Raw genomic sequence first — 23651 nt, forward strand, 5'->3', positions numbered from 1 at the left:
CTTCAGCCTGATCATCTGTCAAAAGAAACTACAGATAGTTTTGAAATACAGGGTATGACATTTTTCTTGCTAGCTTTTAAAAAAAGAAGCTAAAATTATAATTTTGGGTTATTTCTAGCACATTTTTTGTGGGTTTTGAGGGAGTTGCATGCTAAAACTACAAAGCATATTAGAGTCATTATAGACAGAAATAGAGAAAATTTCCACCAAAAAACTGAGATTTTGAGATTATTTTCAGAAATGTTCGACTTTATAAATGCAGAAGAAAAAAAATTAATTCCGCAAATCTTTGACACAAAACAGTGTAAAAGAATGCATAATGGATTATAGTTCTGAAAGTAAAATGATATATGACCATAAACCTATGTTTCTGGTGTAAAATGTAAATAAAAAAACCTTGTAAACAAACTCATATCTTCACTGATTTGTTAAAAAAAATAAAAACCAGTCTAACAGAAGCATACGATGCTGGTCGGTCTGCTGTAGATGTGACACTGTTGACCTAAAACTGTGACGGTTACATCAGAGCTGTGGTAATTAGTTTGGACAGGCCCTCATCAAAACCCCACACAGCCATTGATCTGCTGCAAATTAAAAGCAACACTTCCTCCAGATGGGATGCAGCTGAGTTCAGTATGGATGTTGACGGATCTAATCTAAATGTGATTGGTTCACATGCAATCTGTAATTCCTGCAACACTTTTACAGCTGTTTACCTGTGTGTAAAAAGAACAAAATCAGACAAAAAAAAAGAAGTTGATTTTATACATATGGTATGAATGAGGCTTAAATTGTCATTTTGCTTTCTTTTTAGCAAATCATGAAGGATCGGTGGATCAATTCGGGATTCGAGGAGGACGAGCTGAAGCCTTACACCGAACCAGAACTGGACATCACGGATCAGAAGAGAATAGGTAACCCACAACGACGGCCGTCCTCAGAACTGCTCGGCTCGTTTGCTCTTGTTTCCGGTCCGGCGTGAAGATGTGTGAATTTTGAATGTGCTAAATGTTGGAACAGTTACAGCTCCGTAATGCCGGAGCAGAGTCATTCTGTCGGAGCCGAGGAGCTTAGGAAGGAGGAAACGTGCCGATGAATAAATGAACACGAGTCGTGCGGCTGCATGCTCAGAACGGCAGAAGCCTTCCCCATTACACGAGCTGGAAATAGAAAGGGGAGCTGTTGCATAACAGCAGCTGAGGTTGGCTGTATGTGAACATGTGTCGGTGTGAACTCACCATCACTCAGAGGAGAAAGCTAAGATTTAAGGAATGTCCAAATTCTGATCATAAATCCAACTTTTACAGGTAGAAAATGCCAGCTTTATTCTTTGGTCATGCTAAGATCACAATTGTTGTTATACATTTCACAATGACCCTCTAAAATAAAAATATATTTAACAATACGGACTTGACTTGAACCCTGTCAGAGGGCTGCTGGAGTTCGTTGTGGGGGCATTAGGAGGCGTGAGGAACTGTTCGTCTCAATGTTTGGGCCGTTGGAGCTCGATGATCCAAACAAGTCCCAAAAGATGCCACGCGAGTTGTTTTGGTCACATTTATCCACTGCTGAAAAATGACTGAGGAGACGAGTCCAGGCTGCAGAGTAGGTGTTAGAAAGATGAAATCTGAGGCCGTTTCCTCCGTTTAATGTTGGATCGAAGACTTCTTTCACTCCTCACTCAAATTACCCGTCTTCTCTGTCTGTACATATTTCTGTCATTTACGAATATATTGAAGGGTTTTTTTTAACTCCAATATATTTTCAAAGTGCTACAATTATCTAACAATAACTGTGCAACTGTTCCTCTTGTAAAAGTGTCATTCACCACAGAAAAAAAAAAATTAAAGTAAATTCTTATTCATGTTTATATCAGTTTACTATTTAGAAATGTAATCTTTCAAAAACCAACCAGTTATGACCGCCATTTTTGGTGGGGGAAAAAAATCCTCAGTTTACATAAGGTTTTCCCACTTTTATTTAAGTACAGTTCTTTTTTTTAAGTCTGAACAAGTTAACTTCACTTAGCAGAAAGTAAACTGCGTCGAACTTCACCTTAGTTAAAAGGTGAAGAAGAGCAAAGTTTGAGTAAAATACATTGTTGCCTCACATCCAACAAAAAGGGATAAATTAAGCCGACTTGTCTGCACAGCATATTTTTTGGGAAAAATTTTTTTTTAAAGCATTTTACATGAACCAACGGAGAGTCATTTTGTTAAATTAAAGCCGCTTCACCTATGACTAAAGTCTACTCTAATAACACTAACGTGCATGACTTTATCGTTCACTATTAAATGACTGTGGTAAATGATTACAGAGTAATCTTTTAATAAGGAGCAGTTGACAGTTTTTCAAACTTTAAAGCTGCCAGGAGCACCGGCCTCACTGAGACGATGCTTTGTATTAGAAGCAGGGTGGTCACTGTTGATCCAGTTGCGCTGTCTAAATTAGTCTTTCACTTAAAAAATAAGAACAGGAAAATCTCTACCAGAGGCTGAAATACAAAGTTTTTTAAACTGACCATTCAACATTGGAAAGAACACTTGTGTCTGTTCAAATCTATTCCAAGCAACGAGAGGCATTTACGTAAACCACCCAATGTCTTCGCCGGTTTCCGACTTTAGCATAAACGTACGGCATCTGCTGGCTGACTTATTCTACTCTTCAAAAATCATGTCCATTCGTTAGTCCTACCAAATTTGTTGAATAGTTTTCACAAGCATCTTTTCTTTTGGAAGTCAGCAATTCCCAGTTCTACGGCGGAGCTGAACTGTGAAGCTGAGAAAGAAGCTGAAGTGTTAGAGGAGCTGCAGGATGAAAGTGAGAAAGATGAGATCAGGCTGAGGAAGATGACGGCTCCAGTTCTGCCTGGCTAGAGAAGCACAGCTTGTTTGTTTCTTCTTCTCTCTGGTGCACAGGAAGTCAGACATTGCTGAGAGAAACTCTGGTTTGTCTCCAGGTGGAGTTCACCTCCGCTTTTAACATTTAATACCAGAGTGTTAATATGATATCACTGCTGAACGCGAGCTGCCTGCCCTGACGGGGTGAACATCGGCAGGACGTCTGAACACATCAGGTTCTCATTTTACCACCAGCAGCTACTCTTACTGAAGACGTTTTCCACTTTATCTTGCAATACAACTACAAACTTCAACACATTTTAATGCTTTATGTTTGCCAGAAAGCATTTATTGGACACAACAAACATGTGCCAGAAGGAGTTCAGATCAGATGGGAACTGAGTTGATACTGTAGGTTAACCATTATCCAAACCCAGACTCTAAGCCATTTCGCTTAACTCACAGCCTCTGGTTTTGTCCAAAACTTTCAAACCATTTTGAGGGTTTGACACCAACATCTAACATTTAATGGAAATCCAATTTGTTTGTCTAGAAAGCCTGGTTCATTTGGGGAAGGTGTGAATGCATAAACAAACTCTGATGCGGACCAAAAAAGCAAATTCTAGTTAGTCTACAAATCTCAATCTGGGTTTGGTGGAAGTGACCTCTGGTGCGGTTCGAATGCATATGAGAATGTCAAGCAGACCGAAGACTGCTCAGAAAGCAGGAAGTGGACTGCAGTGCAGGGCACTCTGGGTAAATGCAACCAACACAAATGTCCAACGCTAATGGGAGAAATAGCTTGTGGTCTTTTACCAACAACAAAAGAGAAATCCTCCAATGGCTAAAATTTGATGCCACTCCATTTTTGTTTCTATTTTGTGAAGAAGGATGTGGCTCTCAATGTCTACTTCAGGTTTTATTTTTGTTGTTTCCTTCAGTGGTTCTTGGTGGAGCGCCACCACAGGTGAGTGGGAGGACAGGCTGCTCAAAGGCTTCGGTTGGTTTGACAGTGCAGCTGAAAATGGAACAAATGCTGCAACTTTGGTCCCTAATCAAACAGAGTCTATCAGACTATTAGGTGTGAAAACACCCTTTGCGTTTCCTGTATTCTTCATAAAATAAAAGTTTTATCATTTTATTTAAAGCAGTGTATACTTACTAATGTTCTTTAAAATATTAGGGGAAACATGCATGTTTTATGCTAATTCAACCAGCATGAACTCTACACACATCTCCTCATTTTTGGCCCAAGTCAACAAGTGCATAAAAAATAAATTTGATTATTTAATTAATTTCCAATTAATTTCCAGATGTGTGTATTTTCTTTTTCAAACTTCTTTAAGCCCTTCGTCCTCTGGGTGCATGTGTTCAGCTTAAATGAGCTCCTTGATGTTGTTCATGCAGATGTGATGGTGGGTATGGGCTACAACCTGGAGGAGATCCAGGACTCCCTGGCCAAGATGAAGTATGATGAGATCACAGCCACCTACTTGTTGCTGGGCAGGAAAGCCTCTGAGGTACAGAGAATGTCACACACCGCTCCACTTCTCTTGTTGTCCAAAAATATTTTCTGTCCTGCGTGTTTTGACTTATCATGCATATTTCCATGTCAGCTGGAGCCCAGCGACTCTGCCTCCAGCAGCAATCTGTCTCTGGCCAAACCCAGACCAAACAGTGAGCTCAACGGCCAGTCGCCATCCCACCTCAAAGTGCATCGGAGCGTCTCCTCCAACCACAAACAAAGGCGCTACAGTGAGCAAGGTGAGCAGCCTGCAGGTCGTTCACTTTATGGCTGCTATAGTTTTTCTACGGCCAAATTAAGGAAATTGGGGCAGGTTTACCGTTGCACCCGTGATTGTAACCTAAAGATTTGATGGTTAATGCGTTTGAGTGGTTGTTCAAGGTAGCTTAAATGAAACCATTTAAAATGATATTGTTGCTGTTCGTTAGTCGGTCAGAACGCTCCTCCAGGGATGGCTCATCCAAAGAGAAGCCAGACCACCACAGCAGACAACAGTGCGAAGGACGAAAGCGGAGCTCAGCTCCGGAAACCCGGCAGCCGAGGCGGTCTGCCTTCCAGCCCCCTGCTGGGCAACGCCAACAACCCCAACAAGGCTGACATCCCTGAGCGGAAGAAAGGAGCCACCACCGGCCCGAGCGTGAGTAACCCACAGACCCAGTCTGAAGAGCCGAGTTTATAAAGGGCTGTCTACTCCTGAGATCAGCTTCCTGTGTTGGATTCTTCTCCAAAGATGTTTTTTTTTTGCAGTTGTCTTCCGGTCACATCTTTTAGTGACAGTCCCTTTCTTCCTCTTAAAAAGAAACTGCAGTAATTTTCTTCCTCATGCCATATTAGAAGAATGAATCTGATTGAGAAGGAAATCGTTTCAGTCCACTGTTTTATTTGTACGGTGATTTAAAATCAGCTGCACAACAGAACTGGAACAACAAGAACATACTGTTAAAGTTTCCAGTATTGTTTCCAGTCTGGAGATGAGGAAATGTTTTCACCTCTGGATGTTTTTCATGCCCTTTCGGTGACGTAGAAAGCATCAGCCCAACTGTAACTTTATTGAATGTATGTTTCTTTTGTTAGAGAAATTCATTATCAATGACATTACTGGAACTGAGCCCTTAAGTTTAAAATAAATTAGACTCAGCTATGTACAGTGCAAAAGTGCAAGTTACCCCTACATAAATTATTCACAGTTCATAAATGTTGTTGTGACAGGTCTATTTAATCTCAGATCCTAGGATTTTTGTCAGGCAAAAGTTTGAGTCGTGCGCAGGCATCTTCACTCTCTGAGCTCTGTGACTCAAAGAGGTTAGGGCTACTGATAGCACCCTGCTAATACTTGTAAGCTGGCTAGCAAACAAACAAGCCACTAGTAGCTATCATGTAGCTCTTTAGAGGCTAGAATATGTTTGTTTGTTTGTTTATTGAATATGTTAGTTTGTCATGCGCAAATATCTTCACTCAAGCTGGTCTGTGACTCAAAGTAGCTGAGGCTAATGGTTACAAGCTACTTGCTAGCTAGCTAACTAGCCTCAAGGTCATATGCCAGGTGAGAAGCTCAAAGCTGCTGCCAAAAGCCCAGAAGTGTCACAGTTTTGATCCCCTGCATGTCTTTTGTACATCACTGTTGTGATATTACTCATAAATTTTATTTATAATAGTCTTAAACAGGTCTTTAAAAGTCTTAAATTTGACTTGATGCAATCTGCATAAACTCTGTATGTGCACGCTTCTACCTAAAACTTGAGATCTTGAATGATCAAGTTTTGACCTGGAGCCTCTGTCCCCCATTTTTGCTTTGCAGAATAACTCTGCTTCAGCAGGCATGACCAGGAGGAACACGTATGTCTGCAGCGACAGGAACAACGCGGACCGCCTCTCGGTCATCCCCAACGGGAAGGAGAACAGGTGAGAGCTAGAACTTAATCAGCCGTGATCTCGCATCTTGGCCGGAACAGCAAAGTTTCAGTTTGAACCGCTCATTAGGAATGTCCAATTTGTACCTTGATTATTTTTTGTTTGTTTGTTTTTCTTCTTCTGTTCCTCCTTTTATTTCCACCTTGTCTCATGTTGTTTTTTTTTGTTTGTTTTTGTTTTTTTCCCCCCTCCGCCTGTTTGTGATGTGGGGTGTGTATTTTTTTCCCCTTCCTCGTTTCGGCATGCCCAGCATGACTGAGATGGCTTGTGCCATTAGCCCCTCTTCTTCTTCTGCCTTTGGTGCCGTCGTTTTCGGCGCCTCGTCCACTTCGGTACAGCAGAGGTATCATACCGTCAGCCCTCTGTACGCTTGTCAGGCAGACTGGGCCACCCTGCCCCAGTCCTACTACGCTCTGGACCACTGCTCGGCCAAGTAAGACAGCAGGGCTTCCAGTCCACACCCCCACCCTCCCCCGTCTGTCTCCTGTTATGTATCGGCCCCGTTTTGCCCTGCTAACCCACACATGCAGCTCCATGCTGTAACCCTGCAACTAAAGCACGGAATACATTTACAAAAACGTATTCCGTGCTTCCGTGAAAAAGATCTTCAACATGTCAGCACGTTTGAGGATAATTTACACTTTTCAGCCTACAAACGACTTTCAGTTAGTTGGTCCATTCTCACTGCTGGTAAAAGTGGTTCTAATTCAACTCTGTTGCCCATATGACCCATGTCTTTTTGGCCCGTGGATTTGTGGTTTTATATCAGACATGGACCAGACCCCTTTTTTTCCCCCAAAATTTACTCCTTCTCGTGTTACAGACGCTCCGTTTTCCACCAAGGAAAACAGAAAGAGGCCAATTGAATGTAAATAGTGTTTGAAACAATCATTGCTTCTCTATTTAAAGGGACATTATTTTGTAAAATTGACTTTTTTGAGCTTTACATCATGCTAGTTATTCCCAAAAACATGGCACCCAAAAAAAACCCACCACTGATCCGAGTTACAGGTATCCGCTTTGTCTCTTTTAGACTCCATTGCCTCAAGCTAACCACATTGACATGTCGCTTCCTGTTACTAGTCATCATTTTGTTGCTCAGCTTCAGAACTGATCAACACATAACAACATGTGCAGCATCAGTCTTGACCTTGGTGAACAGAGTGTGCTGTGTGAGGAGGGGCCTCCCTGGTCGCCATAGACTGTCCAGCCCGGAGTCTGATGGCGGCAGCGTTCAGAACGTGAACAGCCATGCAGAAACAGTCAGATCTCAGCAAAAACTATCTGAAGGAAAAAAGATTGGCTGACTGAAATTAGCCAGACCAGTGACTGGATAATTTCAGCCAGTGAGTGGTCAGCTGGAAGCTTAAAATCCAATCCAGCATTAGTGAACATAGCACATAAAAGCTACAGTATGTAACTTTAAAAAAGTCATTGACACAGAAATAATTGAATTTAAAATTTAAAAAAAAAAATTTCCCTTTAGGACTAATAAAGTATTTTTCAATTGAAGTGAATATAGCCTTAATGAAAAGTATGTTTAATAGCTGACAGTATTAAACTGGTTGTTAATTTTCAAAAGCTACTTCTAATATGACAAATGAGCTACATTGGAACGCATATTTTACTTTATTAAATATGACTATCGTTGGGTCAAAAATCAGTTGCTGGAAACAAGCAATTCTGATCAGTGAATCTCTGGGATTCAGCAAAGAATATTGTAATATTCCATATTTCCATCCTTCCCCTGATGATCCCCTGCTGCTGCAGCGAACGTCAACAAACTGCTCCTGATCTCACCTCAGTTTTCTGCTGTGAACTCTGACCCTGGACTCCTCATCTGCTCACCTCCTATTGGACGTCAGAGGTCCTCTGCTCATCGTCTGTCCTCTGTTTCTGTTCAAACTGTAATCTCTCCCTTCACTCTGCACCTCTATGCATTCATGTCCGGGGTGGAAAGCTGTTCTGGGTTTTATTTTTCTGTTGCAGTTTGAAGTGAAGTGAATTTACGTGAGACAGGTTTTCCTAAGTTTATGGATGTCTGGCTTTGACTTGCTGATTTACAATTGAAACTGGGTTAATTCTAGTAATTCATGCTGTTGAAGGAGATTAGAAAGAACTCTAGTTCTAGAAGTTCATAATTTTAACAGATAAATGATCAAAAAATTTCATTTCTTACTGGGGCTGGGTGATACGTTTATTGTAACAATTCATCAAATTTTTGGCTTCTGATAATTCAATTTCTGGGAAATCTGAAATTTTTTTTTGCACTTTTTAGATTCCATAGTTCAAAGTGACGTCAAATTTTGGTTGCCGTCTCGTTTGGAAAGCCTGCTTTACAGTTTTAATTTATTTGGACATTGAATTCAGCTCTATGACTAAGTATTAAGGCCAGGCTTAAAAGTATTATTTTATTTATCACAAGAATAAAGTCGTACAACAATAGAATCAAAATAATACAACAATAAAGTAATAATACAACCAGAATTAGGTCATGTAAGTATAATAAAGGAGTCATTTTAAAAGAGCTCCTATACAAAAAATAAATATTTCAACTAAGGTAATACTTCATCTTTTAACACATCATCATCAAATTGTCATCAGAACTTTGAAACAAACAACTGAAAGAACCACACAGACTGAGTTTGTCGCATCAAATCATGATAACTTTCTACATGCAAACCTCCTGCTTCTGGTTAAATTGTGTCTTTTTTGCTAATATTATAACTATATTCTTTTAATTAAACAATAATACCTGCAGCCTGGCCCGATACTCCATTGCAGAACTCAGAAAAGACCGACTGAAATAAAAGCCAAATTTTGAACACATTTTCTGTCTTTTTGTCAAGAAATAAAAAAAAAAAAAAAGATTATAATTGGATCTGGTGTGAAAAATATTGCCCAGCCCTATGTTTTCATATTTGTGTTTCAGATTTCTTTGGTTTTCCAGCCGTGTGCTGAAAGATGTCATTGTTTTAAATCCACCTGCAAATACAAATACAATTCTCTCTGTTTATGTCTGACGTCTCAAATCCAAATTCAGTCGCAATTTTCGTTTCAAAACTGGAGCTGGTTAAAAATCTTGTGCACACAGATAAAATTATTTTAGATCTATTCAATATTTTGCATGTCATCTGACTACACTTAAACAACTGGAATGCAGGTTAAACGTGAGGCGTCGTCAGACCGTGACCTCTCCCTCCTTCCGCCTCGACAGTGTTGCCGTGTCGCCCGGCGGCCAGAGGAACCCGGTGGCGTCCACCCACAGCATCAGCAACGCCACCACGCCCGACCGCCTCCGCTTCCCCCGCGGCACGGCCAGCCGCAGCACCTTCCACGGCGGCCAGCTGAGAGACCGCCGCACCGCCACGTACAACGGGCCGCCGGCGTCCCCCACCCTGTCCCACGACGCCACGCCCCTGTCCCAAACCCGCAGCCGCGGAACCAGCAACCTGTTCTCTAAGCTCACGTCCAAACTCACCCGCAGGTAGGTGTCCGTGCTCCTCAGCAGGTCCGTCAGGCTGGGCTGGAGTTCAGCTCCCACCTGTTCTGAAACATGTCGCTTATTACCGACTTGAACGTTCAGGACGATCCCAGCCCTTTGCAGACGATGACCTCATGTGGTCATCGAATACTGAGCCGTATTCTGTGTCCATGCTAGGGGGACAGCCATGGTGGATAGGAATAAAAGAGGAGTAAATTTCCGCCAAAAACCTTTCTGTGATGTCTGAGTTTGAAAGTTGAAAATTTGTAAGAAAGAAATCTAATTTTTTATTTATTTTATTTTTTTTGGTGGAAACTTGCTAACTTTTTTCTTTCTGTAATAGCCCTAATACGCCAATGGGAGCTCTTCAGGCTTTTGATTATGATTTTTATCATTTTTATTAGTATGATTAAATCTTAGTTCATGTCGCTGACTGGTTGGCTGCTGAGAAACTCTCTGAAGGAGCTTCAGATGGAATAATTGGACTCCAGCTGTAGGAACAGGAAACTATGAAAAATGAGGATCAGGGCAGATAAATATTCAATAAAACAATACACAGCAGTGTTTTGGTAGCAGTTGTTTTTGATGTAACGTACAGTGTTTTGCAAATGTATTCACACCTCTTGACATTTCTCAAATCACAGTCATCAATGTATTTTATTGAGATTTCATACTATAGAACTTTTTTTTTGTGAGCATCAATTTTCAAGTCGTCCTACATGTTTTCGAAAGGAGCTAGGTCTGGACTTGAACTGGACCGTTTTATAGCAAAGAAATGCTTTGATCCAAACCTTTCCGTTGTATCTCTGGCTGTATGTTTGAGTTCATGCTGCTCCTCCATAAAGTTCTCATTTTGGCCTCTTGGCTGAATAACTGGCTCTGTTTTGGTGGATGAACCAGCAGCTGATTCTCTGTTTTCAGATGGATTCACTGCAGTGACATACAGACAAAGCTTAGGATTCCTTTAAACTCCAGAACTTTCTCCCTGACCGGTCTGCTTCGTGATTCCACTTATTCTGTAACTGAAGCTATTAGTTGTATTAATCATGATGAATCAATTATTGAGACAACCGTCAACTAATTCAGTAATTGATCAATTGTTATACAGACAGCCAAAACTGTACAAAAATATTGAAATCTTTTTCTGTAAATATCTTTTACCCAGAATTCCCCATAGTTTTAGCTTCACCAGATTAAAATTTCTTATTTAAAATTAATTGAACTATTTCTTTTTCTTTTTTTTTGTACAAAAAGGACTTATTCACTAAATGAAAACGTTGGAGAATATGCCAATTTAATTATACAATTAATCGATTAATCGTCAGAATAATTGGTATTTTGACAATAACACAGAGTAGATGTGAAGAATGCAGCTAAATCTTCTTAATCATCAGAATAATTATCTGCATTAATAATTTACTAACACCAGGGGAGTTCTGAAGGGTTTGTTGTAGCTATATATTTTTTAGAGGCCTTATGCAGTAAGATGTATTTTTCTTCCACTGACACAGTTATGCTCTACTCTTAGTCACATGAAATCCAAATAAAATCTACTGAAGTTATCTTTTTACTATGAGAATGTGACGAGCCTAAAAGGGGTTGTTAATATTTTGCACACTGCCACACACTCCAACTAGTTTCTGCTCCTTTTTTCCTTCAGTCTTTAAGACAGAAACTCATTTCTGAAAGCAAAGCCCAACATTAGCTTAACTTTTAGCTTCCTCATTGGTGTGTTGGGACCCCGTGTGCATTAAAAACCCAGCCGACATGTGTGTGTGAAGCAGCAGCAGCCAGGTCAGCGACATCCAACGACGACTGACCTAAAAACCAAGAGTCGTAATCATTTCATGACGAATCAGAGAAGGAGAAACGACGATTCCGACCACCGCCGTTTTTTTGTTCATGCACTCATCCCCCTCAGGCCCCTCCCCACGCCCTTCCCTTATTCCTGCCACTTTCTCTTTCACCATTCTCACTGTTTCTTTGTCTGCCTCTGTTGTAGAAACATGTCATTCAGGTTTACCAAAAGGTAGGACTCCTGCTCTGTTCTCCGCTCTGTACCAACTATAACCAGATGGGCCTCACTGAGAAGCTGCGACTTGGTTTTTGAGCCGAGTGGGGCTGCTGGCACCGAACTAACACCCTGCTCTGTTTGGGGGCATCTACACACACAGCTTCCAAGCAGACAAATGTTGCTAAGCCTTCCAAACGGATGGTGTTAAAAGTTGCTTTAGCGCTGATGTAATGAAGTAAAACCTCTGTCCTCCGTTTTGCTCAGAGAGAAGCCGTGTGTGTAAATGCTCTCCGTGTGGCTGCGGTTGGTCTGAGTGGCTGAAAGCTGATTGGTTGAGCCGACCAATCAGCCGATAAACCAACAGCAACTACGAAGCAGCTTGTCACTAATCAGTCGTCAGCACATGCATGGGGTCGCTTCTTCCAGCCGCCATTGATTGTGGGTCATTTTCGCCCCACAGCCGCCGTCCTGCGTAACACAGCCGCCATTCGACAGTGCCTTAGACATTATTCTCCTGCATTATTATTATTCTAGGTGCGCAGATGTACGCTAGTCCTGGTTTGCGTTCTTGATTTTGACTGATGAATAATAAGACCAAACGACAGACTAGTTCGCTCCTTCTTAAACACATTTTCTGATTAAACACAACCTGTTTTTTTTTTTTTGTCCCTTTCCTGTAAAAGCTCGTTGGGCGTTTCATTACCGTGTTCGTCTTACATTCTTCAGTCCTTTCTGCCGATAAACGCCACACTGTGTTAAATACATCGTACAGTTATCCTTGACCAGAAAGCTCGGTGCCATCAGATGACGACATAAAGTTTAGATTGTTACTAACAAGTTGCCACAAATCCTTGAGTCTCCAATACATTTTGACTGCAGAAATACTGTATCAGCCAAAACATCAGATTGTATTTGGTTAAAATGTTACCATGAGGGCCGGATTTACAAGGATGCGGCCCCTGGGTTGAAGCCCATTTTGATGCCTCGTACACTTAAAATAAATCTTTCATTATTGCAAATGACAGTATATTTATACATAAAGCTGTATATCAGCATGTATGAATTGATGCGTTGTAGGTTTAATAATTCATAAAAATCCCCAAATTTTAATTAATTTCTTCTGATATGGGCATTTATCATATCATTTATTGTGATAAATATCTTAAGAACTTTGACTTATTGTTATGATAAATTCCAATTAATGTTGTTTAAAATCTCCAAACTTGTCTGTGTTGTCAAGATTGTTAGTTTTACAGTTTTCTCTTTGTTCAATGAGTCATGCTGTCAGTCGTACAGTTACCTAAAAAACGTAATAGATTTTATCGTTACTTCTGTAGTTATCACAGTAGTATATTGCTCACCTCTAAAGTACAATATTTTTGAAACGCATTCATAAATAAAAAAGAAGTCCAAGTTTTTGTGGGCCCCAAGCAATCGGTGCCCTGGGCTACTGCCCTTTAAGCCTCTGAGCCCAAGTTTGAAAAGTCAAAAATGTTCAACTTTTCAAACTTTCCATGTTTTTTCTGGAACATTTCAGAGATTAATCTCAAAATTTGAGCCGCAATACAAATAAAGACATTTAATTCAATTAAATAAGCTCATAAAATATAAGCTAAAAATTAGCGCAAGTTTCATAAGAAGTGTGCTTAAATGTAATTTCATCAATCAAAGCAAAGCAGAAATTCACACAAAATCAACAGATCCCAGTGCTTTATTGCGGTAATGCGTGATTGTGAGTTTGTCGCAAATATTCCACAAAAACACTCAAGAACATCGGATTGAAGTGATGCCAACTCCCAGCTGCAGGTGGCAGCATTTGTTTCTTCTACTGCCCTTCTGCATCAGCCTTACTTGATAAGTTCTCGTCCACGATTGAAAGTCACATTTTCCCGTCATACTGAAGCGCAAATGTCACAATTTTTATATATATATATATATATATATATATATATGCAAATATTTTTAAAGTAGCACCACAAAATCAGTGATTTTGATTGATTGGGACTGACTTTGTATTTAATTTTAAGAAGGGATGCAGAGAGAGCTATTGCTATTTACAGTTTAATCTGTTTTATCAATACATTCTCAGCTTTTTGGGAACATTCAGGATCTTGATATAGCCCAAAATGAAAGAGTTGACACCCCTGCTGTAGAGGCGAGTAAACCCCTCCACCCTTCTGTAAAGGTTTTAAACGTTATCTGTCGAGACTTAAAAGAACGGACAGGTTCCTTCAGTAGACATAAAAGACGAGGTGTTGACTTCACGAGACGTAACGGAAGCTTTGGGTTGATTAAAAACAGTTATGGATCTTTTCCTGGATCGTTCTGTAGACTGTGGCATGTTTAGCACCAAGTGTAGCACAGCCGCTGGTGAGCTCTTGGAGTGCTGACCTGAGGTCGACAGCGGCCTCCGGTGGCTGCTCTGGGAACCTCCATCTCCATGACGATGCAGGGCTTCCTGTCGCTCTGTTCCAGTCTCACTCAAACACCTTTCACTTTTTTCTGTTCTCATGTCTGCAGAGGTGAAAAAATGTAGTAAAAGGTGTGTTGCTGTTTATCCCCCCTCCATAGTTTTTGACCTGTCTGATAACCTTTTACTAAATTTTGTCAGCTCTGAGTCTCCATACTTCTCTTCACATCTTGGGACTTGATCAGTGAGTTTTCATCTTTTTTTTTGTTTTTTTTTCTTCTTTTTTTTCCCTCCTCAGGACATTTTAGGCCGAGTCACCTCCTCTCCTGTCCTCACAGCTTCTGTGTTTTTTGTCTTTCTTACCTTCTCGTGTCCTTAACTTTTCCCTCTTGCTGCTCTTCCTCTCTGCCCAGGGTCAGTATTGACCCGGCCAAACGGCAGATAGCCAAAACAGGGCCTGCCAACCCTTCTACCCAGGGAGGAAAGACCCTTAGTAAGTCTTCTGCCCTTTGCTTTCTTTCTCTCCTCATTTCTTTTCTCTTTTTATTTCCACCTTCCTTTTTCATCATCCTGCCATGCTTTTTTCCCCCCTTTTATTTATTTTTTTGCCCCGTCCTCATGCCATTCATTTGAATATTCTTCCCTTTGTTTTTTTTGCCGCTTTTTCAGTTTCCTCAGATTCCGATCTCTTTCTTTCAGATTCTCGAGCAGAAGATATAGAGAGTTGTAGGAAGATGAAGATCTAGAGTAAGGGTTGTTTCAATCTCCTAATTTCTCCCTGAGGAAGTCTCTAAAGGAACAGTCTGGTTTTCAGACGTTGCTCCTCCTTCTGTAGTGTTTCTTTGTTGTTGTTGTTGTTGTTTTCGGCGCCATTTTGGCTAACCTTGGACCTGCTGTCAGTCCCGTCTGTTCTTGTCCTCTTGTCCTCTTTTAGATGTTAGAATGTGGATTCCACACGTTTTGTCTGTTTCCTCTGCGCTGCAGTGCATGATGGGAGCCTGTCCAGAACACCCGTCCTGTCAGAGGAGTTTTTAATGTTACATTATTTAGATGTTCTTTCTGTATCTAAACGCTTTTAGCGACGTGAGCGCCATCAGAAAGATGTTTTTGATCAACTTTCAGTAGACGTCTGTCAAATTATTTCTGAGTTCATTATTCATTTAGGTTGCCAAGGTGACATCACACTGCTGTGAGAGACTCTGTAAAATATGATTTTTACTGTGTTAAAGGCAAAATGATTTGAACTTGACGGGGGGTTTTTTTTTAGCTGTTTTAGCGTGTTGGACGTTTAGGGTTGCAGCAAAGATTTCTAAGATTTACGTTAGAAAACGTAAATCATTATTTCACCTCAGATTTTTAGGAGGCTGCCAAGTATTTTCAAATCCGCCATGTTTAATGACGGCCGGAGGTTAACAGCTCAAAATCGTACAATAGAGAAACGGCTAGAATTAATGGTGAACCGATAAATCAGCCCAGGTTTCCTTCGTCTGCAATCGGCCGATACACGCGAAGCCGATCTTATCTCCCTCGGAGAAGGTCAGAAGGTCAGCCACTGTCCTCTTTTACTTTGCTGTGAGAGGTTTGATGCAGATGTAACACACCAGGTTACATCTGTATGTGTGCGGTTAACAGTCAGCCCACTGTTGCAAACTGAGCAACTTTGTCAACAATTTTTCAGTAAAAAAAAAATAAAAAAATCAAGTTGGTCCAAAGTCGAAATTGGCCGGTCAAGCTTTTTAAAGACCGGTGATCTGCCTGAAAACTGGAGTCGGTTCACATCTGTCTGTGATGAGCAGCCTTCCTGTTATCTGCTGAAGTCAGCTCGCCTCTCTGCCGGTACAACCAGCCACACTAAAGCAGAACACGACCTGATCTCCTGTAACAGACTGGGAAGTTGTGTACGAATCATCAAAGACGTAACGAACACACACCAGCGTGAAGCATCTGGAATAAAAATAGTCTCCTTTTTTATTAAATGCCCTCTGACATATTCTGTGCTTGAAAATAGCTGCAGTTGAACGTGGATACCGCAGGGTGGCTCCTGTCTGTCAGTGGAGCTGAAAATCAGCAGCAGCACTGATTTCTTGGCGTGTCTTTAGTAAATATGGAGAAAAACAAAAACAGTTGGAGAAAATAGTTGAAGGGAAGAAAAACTGTATTTCTCAGCGTCTCTTCACACAAGCAGATAAAATCATCTCGCATTAAATCAACTAATATTTCAGTAAAGCAGGCCGGCTCATTCCTGGACAGATTTGACTGGAGATGCACCGATCCCATATTAATATATGGATCGGTCCTGATGTTGAAAAAAAATTCTACATCAGAAATCGGTGACGATGTTCCCGATCCATAAGGGCGGATCTATTCAGTGTAATTCTACACTGAGCAACGTCATGCATTATTTATTTCTACATTCGATTTAGAATTCCTAATTTAACTTTTTGTAACATGTGAAAGGTTTGTTTATTTTTTGTCAATTTCCTTATTTATTTTCCATCGGCTGTTCTACTGCTAGTTACACTGAGAACAAATGAAAGTTGTTTTTCCATGTTTAACCAGCTATATTGGTGAATTTCAGTGAGCTGTCCTGGTGCAAAGTTAGGAAATAAATTTGTAATTCAGTACATTTATGTCTGTTTAAAACAAAAAAGAAAATAATAATTATTTTAGGCCAGTTCCGCTGATACTAAAGCTCAGATTTCAGTATCAGTAGTGAGAAAGTGGATCAGTGCATCCCTAGATTTAACGATGTTGTTCGTTTTTTGTTTTTTATAGTTTTTTTTTTTAATATACATGTGTAGATGTACGTTTCGATCTTGCAGTCAGTCTGCACACAGTTATTTTTTAATTCTGCAAAGTAGACGCTTACAAGCTGCTGGTGTTTGACGTGACTCTCGCGGGGATGTTTTTAGTTTTTGTAAGTCCAGCGTGTAATTCTCAAGTTGTTCAATCAGAAACTGAGCTCATTCTAAACATCCCCTTTAAGACACACGAGTTGGGACCCGATGATGAAGCCCAGGACGTCTTCCTCACCTCCTGGTGGACTAGATGTTGGGTCATTAGCGTTCTGCAGTCACAATCACACGTCGACTGGACTGTGAACTTCACGCCTCGCTGACTGCAAACTCGGCCGCTTCATCTGCTCGCTGACGTTTCCTTACTTAGCGAATGAAAACCGATTGATCTCTTTCCAAATTGTCCCGATAAGATTTAGTAATTGACACACGAGATTTTCAGTCTTAACCTCTTCAATCAGGCGTCGACTTGATCTTTTGAGAACTTTTTCGCAGCTTCTCCGTCTTCCTTTTCTCATCCCACCTGCTTGGTTGCTGCTGTTTTGGGTTGAAACACCGCCGCCGTGTTTTTCTGTTTTCTGTCGTTGCTCCCAGACGAACGACCCTCACCGTTTTGGTTTCTTTCATCTCTTCTTCTTCACTGACATTAATGGAAGCCAGCTCTTCCATCTTTCTTTGTGTTTCTAATTTATTTTTGTTGGTGGTGGTGGTGGCTCACACCGTCGCTCACGTATTCCGTCACACACTTCTTTTTTTTTTCTTTTCTCTTCCATTCACTGAAATTGATGAGAAATGATTTGTGTTGTGCACAATCCACAATCTGTTTTGTTGTTTTCTTCTCCTCTGACTCCCCGTGTGAATTTTCTCACGGCGCCTCAGAGTCTCAACCGAGTTTGAGAGAAACGGGAGACTTGAGGGCTCAAGGTGAGCTTATACCTGCTGCCCCCCAACACACACACACACACACACACACACACCGCTTCCCATGTAGCGTCAGGCCCGCGCTGCTTTGCCCTGAGTGTGTAGGAGTTGCAGCAGTGTGTTGTTGCAGCTTTGTTGCTGCGGTTGCATGGCTGTGTGACGTGCTGCTCTGCTAACGCTGCATGCTAGCTGAAGATTCAAAGTCTGCTTTCATTCTGCTGAAATGATAGATTTATTTCAAATAAAACTAATATACATTAGAATACTGAAGTTACAGAAAGATTTTATACTGTTATGTAAAATACATGTTTTGAAGGAATCCCTTTGATCTTATAAATTAGTAAGAAGACGTGGAGCTTCTGCTACATGAGGAAACATGGAAAGAGCTAATCAGGAATAAAAATAGATTTAAAAAAGTTTGACTGCTTTAAAGTCAGTCAATATTTTTTTAATTGATTATTGAGGAATGTTATAAGTAGTTTAGTTACTTTGAAATTCTTACATTATCTTTTGAGATGTTGTTGTCATTTCCTATCAGAAATAAGTTTTTAATCTCCAATTGTCAGGTATGAAGATGTTTATGTTTCAAACATCTTATCGACAGTTAAAGAACTTTTTAAAAATGTATTTATGTACAGTGAATCAAATCTTAATGTTGCAGTGATATTCTGGGTTTTTCAGAGATGGCTTCAGTCTGTTTTACTTTCTTTTACTTCCCCTTTCTCAGTTTGGAAGTCACAGACAAAATGTAGTAAAAGTAACGAGAGAGTAAATATGGTAATAGATTATTTACAACTGTTTTTTATTATTATTAAAACAAGATTTAACTTTACCGTTAAACTGGAATAAAAAAATGTTGGTTTCACAATAAAAGAAAATTGTGCATATTTTTCAAATCAAGCAAAAAAGAACTGAATAACCTTTGGTTCTTTGTTTATTAATTTTGCCATAGAAAAAAAACAGCAAACCTATATTTGTCCATGGACAAACTCCTCAACAGTCACCTGGCAAAAAAGTGGGAAGGAGGCTCTGTGGGAGGAGAGCAAAGCGCTTACTGGCGAGTGAAAGCAAGCATCTGAATTTATTACGTCTCTATATGGCGATTAACATAAATGTACAATCCTTAAAAAAAAAAATTAAAAAATTTTTTGTATTCCATTCATCCATTTCTATCTAAGGGGAACACACTCACACCTAGGGACAATTTGGAGTGACCAATTTCTTACCTTGTTGTCATGTTTTTGGAATGTGGGAGGAAACCCGGAGGAAACCCACGCATGCACAGGGAGAACATGCAAACTCCTGCAGTAGTTCTGGGAAGCGAACCCACAACCTTCCGACTGCAAGGCAACAACCTTACGGACTGAGCCACTGTGCAGCCCGCTATAGAATGGCGCTACTATTAATATATCTCTTAGCATTTTGACGTCACCGGCGTTCTCGACTGATTACGTAAGAGAAGCATCCGGGGTCTTTCGTCGCCGGGTGATTGTCACCCGGGCCTTTTCACGTCACTTCCGTTGAAAACAACACCACGTGCGTTGCCCATGAACGCAGTAGCTGTCACTTCCAGCGGGATTAAAAGCGGCATTTATTTAACGTAGAAATGCAGACTGGTTGAAGCTAGTTTGAACCAAAAAAGTCAAGCTTCGGAGAAGGTAGGGGTTGAGTTTGTAGCGGCTATTTTGCTTGCCAAACGGAACCACCGGTCAAGGAAACCGGTGTCGCTTGAATTAGCTCATGTCCTCAAATCTCCAAACACGTTCGACGTTCACCTTTGAAGGGTTTTGTGAAAATAGCTCATGCTAGCAAACGCTTTGCACCTCGTTATGCTCCTGAAGTAATTTGTGAAATGCAATTAAATAACATTACATTGTAAGAAAGTGAGACTTGGAAGCTAACGTTAACTTGAGGCAGCAAACGCTGACTGCAAACCCGGCCGCTTCATCTGCTCAGTGACGTGAGCAGTGAGCTCACTGCTCACGTCACTGAGCAGTGGTGTTGGTGGTGGCTCACACCGTCGCTAACGTATTCCGTCACACACTTTATTTCTCTTTTCTTTTCTCTTCCATTCACTGAAATTGATGAGAAATGATTTGTGTTGTGCACAATCCACAATCTGTTTTGTTGTTTTCTTCTCCTCTGACTCCCCGTGTGAATTTTCTCACGGCGCCTCAGAGTCTCAACCGAGTTTGAGAGAAACGGGAGACTTGAGGGCTCAAGGTGAGCTTATACCTGCTGCCCCCCAACACACACACACACACACACACACACACCGCTTCCCATGTAGCGTCAGGCCCGCGCTGCTTTGCCCTGAGTGTGTAGGAGTTGCAGCAGTGTGTTGTTGCAGCTTTGTTGCTGCGGTTGCATGGCTGTGTGACGTGCCGCTCTGCTAACGCTGCATGCTAGCTGAAGATTCAAAGTCTGCTTTAATTCTGCTGAAATGTCTCCGGTTTCTGTTGAGATTCTCCAAAAATATTCCTTTACATGATCTATGAAAAACCCAGAAAGCGGTGGAGGTTTTTAGTAAAAACTATTTTAAAATGTCACATTTTGGTAATTTAAAAGAAAAATGCATATGAAAAGTAGAAATGTTGTTTTTTGTTTTTTTTGCTTGTTTCTTCTCTGGTTTGTAAAGCCAGAGAAGAAGAAACGACCAGAATTTCTTTGTGTTATTTACTAAATAAATAGATTTAAATGTTAAGCCAATAATTACTGGGGTTTTAAATCAAAAGGACACAAAAGACAAACAAAATAGATTTATTTCAAATAAAACTAATATACATTAGAATACTGAAGTTACAAAAAGATTTTATACTGTTATGTAAAATACATGTTTTGAAGGAATCCCTTTGATCTTATAAATTAGTAAGAAGACGTGGAGCTTCTGCTACATGAGGAAACATGGAAAGAGCTAATCAGGAATAAAAATAGATTTAAAAAAGTTTGACTGCTTTAAAGTCAGTCAATATTTTTTTAATTGATTATTGAGGAATGTTATAAGTAGTTTAGTTACTTTGAAATTCTTACATTATCTTTTGAGATGTTGTTGTCATTTCCTATCAGAAATAAGTTTTTAATCTCCAATTGTCAGGTATGAAGATGTTTATGTTTCAAACATCTTATCGACAGTTAAAGAACTTTTTTAAAATGTATTTATGTACAGTGAATCAAATCTTAATGTTGCAGTGATATTCTGGGTTTTTCAGAGATGGCTTCAGTCTGTTTTACTTTCTTTTACTTCCCCTTTCTCAGTTTGGAAGTCACAGACAAAATGTAGTAAAAGTAACAAGAGAGTAAATATGCTAATAGATTATTTAAAACCGTTTTTTATTATTATTAAAACAAGATTTAACTTTACCGTTAAGCTGGAATAAAAGAAAAGTTGGTTTCACAAGCAAAAAATAAAAAAAGCTGTAATGATTGTTGACTACATTTTGTCTAGTTAAAGGCTCCACAGCTTTGTGCTGCAACCTAAATGTGACATAAAGATAAACTGAGCTCAGAGCGGCTCAGGTCACAGTAAGAAAAACTTCAGCTTTATTAGACTTTATAGTTTCATTCACTGCCGCCCCTAAAAGAAACAAAAAGTCACTTCTGTGAAAGATTTGTTGTAAACAATCCCAGCAGGATTTTAATTTCTTCTTAGCCAATCTAAGCCAAGCTCTCCTCCGTGTCTTTCTCCCCACAGTCGCCATGTACCTGGGGATCAGAAAGGGGAAATTAAAGACGGTAAGCCCCGCTCCCTCAGATTCACTTGGAATATGAGAACCACCAGCTCCATGGAGCCCTGCGACATCATGAGGGAGATCCGCAAGGTGCTCGACGCCAACAACTGCGACTACGAACAGCAAGAGAGTTTCCTGCTCCTCTGCGTCCATGGCGACGGGCGGGCCGAGAACCTGGTCCAGTGGGAGATGGAGGTCTGCAAGCTCCCCCGTCTCTCCCTGAACGGCGTCCGCTTCAAAAGGATATCCGGGTCGTCCATCGCTTTCAAGAACATTGCTTCCAAAATAGCCAACGACTTAAAACTATGAACAAAAGGACTTAAAAGATAAGTTAAAAAAAATCTAAATCAAATCTATATTCAGAGGTATTGAAGCTGTACAATCATCCAAGTAGCAGTTTCCAAATGTCTGCTTTTTTTTTTTTTTTAAACAAAACACAGTATGTATTGAACATTATAATGTATAGATACAGGCTTTTGGCAATAATTACTGAATTATCTACTAATGTCTGTTTTGACCACCAGGGGTCGCCATTAACAAGTTGACAATGATTTGTCATGCTGTGAATGTGGAGGAAAAAAAGCATTTCTGGTCTTATTTATTTCACCTTTTATTTTTATTTTTCTCTCGGTAAAAAAAAAAAAAGAGATGTAGCTTTTTGTTTTTTCTTGTGTAAATAATGTATCTTGCTTTCAAGATGGCTTCACTGCTACACTTTTTAATTTTTTTTTCTTTTGTATTTTGTTAAAAGTTAGAGATAATGGGAAGTCAATGTTAACGCCCACATGGTTAAGGTTCACTCATGTCTCCATTAAAGCGTCTGTCAACCTGAACATCCCGTCTCGTCACTGGACCAGAACCAGCAGAACTAGTTACTTTTAAAGTTCAGACATTTTGGGATTAAAAAATGTCTGATTAAAATGGGATGAAATGCTCACATTCATATGAATATGTTTCCTCCTCTTTAAAACCAAACTTGAAATCAGTTTATGTATCTATTGTACAATGCTGTGGAGAAAAGAATAAGTTAATTCTTGACTGTATGGCCCAAAAGTATTCATACACCTGGCATGTTTTAGATATCGAGTCCCCCTTAACAAAAAAAAACAAAACATGGTTCCACGTCCAGATGCCTCTCCTCTGCTGCATCAGCTGCCACTTCCCTGAAACGAACCGCCAGACACATAATGAACCACATTTTACCAGCCAGCTCCACCTGCTGTGCAGCCGACACCTTCAGCAACAACTACATCATTACCACGGTGAACAAAAACTGGATTGAAATCTCTGTTTCCGAATCCCAGCTGACCAGATCAGTTCTTGTGCCTCCTATGAGGTCATTCAGTGCAAAGCAGAACGAGCTGATTTTTTAAAAATTGGTAATTAAAAAAATTCTATTGTCAGGTAATTGACAGGTAATTTGCAATTTGCAAACACTCCAACGGGTGTTTGCTAATTGCTGCTGCCGCTAGTCTGAGTGGGTCGGTCTTAGGAGAAAGGCTGCTAAATGAGGCAGAGGCTCAGCTTGGAGACCATAGCTCCCAGGAGGAGCTCTGTGGAAAAGGTGGTGCTTGGCGAGAGTAAGCGCTTTGCCTTGTAGGCGGAGCTAGGTCCTTCTAGCTTAATGGTTGCCACAGGAGATCAAAGAATTTCTGCAAGGTGTGCTGTGGTGGCACAGGGGAAAAGCACAACCCATGTAAGGAGGTCTCATTCCTCGCAGGCTTGAATCCTGGTCTGGTGACATTTGCCATATGGTTTCCCACTTTCCTGTCTGACCCCTTTCAAATAAAGGCCACTAGAGCCATTAAAACTAAAAAAAAAAGGGGGGGATTTATCAAATCATATATATTGTTCAAATCAAGCAAAAAAGAACTGAACATTTGCTTCTTTGTTTATGAATTTTGCCGTAGAAAAAAAACAGCAAACCTCCATTTGTCCATGGACAAACTCCTTAACAGTCACCCGGCAAAAAAGTGGGAAGGAGGCTCTGTGGGAGGAGAGCAAAGCGCTTACTGGCGAGTCA

General features: G+C 40.4%; 1 protein-coding gene across 30 annotated transcripts in view; it reads left to right on the top strand.

The window, feature by feature from the left end:
• The window catches only part of LOC114134834 (MAP/microtubule affinity-regulating kinase 3-like), a 50956-nt gene extending 28495 nt beyond the window's left edge, over positions 1-22461 (top strand). For 3 of the 30 annotated variants that reach the window (XM_028001658.1, XM_028001660.1, XM_028001659.1), the window contains exons 10-20: positions 815-914; positions 4248-4360; positions 4457-4604; positions 4794-5002; positions 6164-6267; positions 6527-6709; positions 9494-9763; positions 11763-11789; positions 17859-17903; positions 20079-20123; positions 21592-22461. In XM_028001658.1, the coding sequence (XP_027857459.1) occupies positions 815-914; positions 4248-4360; positions 4457-4604; positions 4794-5002; positions 6164-6267; positions 6527-6709; positions 9494-9763; positions 11763-11789; positions 17859-17903; positions 20079-20123; positions 21592-21937 (1590 nt within the window). In that variant the 3' untranslated portion in view covers positions 21938-22461. Of the gene's footprint in view, positions 1-814; positions 915-4247; positions 4361-4456; positions 4605-4793; positions 5003-6163; positions 6268-6526; positions 6710-9493; positions 9764-11762; positions 11790-14597; positions 14678-14883; positions 16949-17858; positions 17904-20078; positions 20124-21591 lie in introns of those variants that run through there. The other 27 variants (XM_028001670.1, XM_028001688.1, XM_028001681.1 and 24 more) reach the window with 26 other exon arrangements.
• Positions 22462-23651: the final 1190 nt, after the last annotated feature.

The sequence above is a fragment of the Xiphophorus couchianus genome, chromosome 19 (genome assembly GCF_001444195.1).
Source record: "Xiphophorus couchianus chromosome 19, X_couchianus-1.0, whole genome shotgun sequence".
Taxonomy (NCBI): Eukaryota; Metazoa; Chordata; class Actinopteri; order Cyprinodontiformes; family Poeciliidae; genus Xiphophorus; species Xiphophorus couchianus.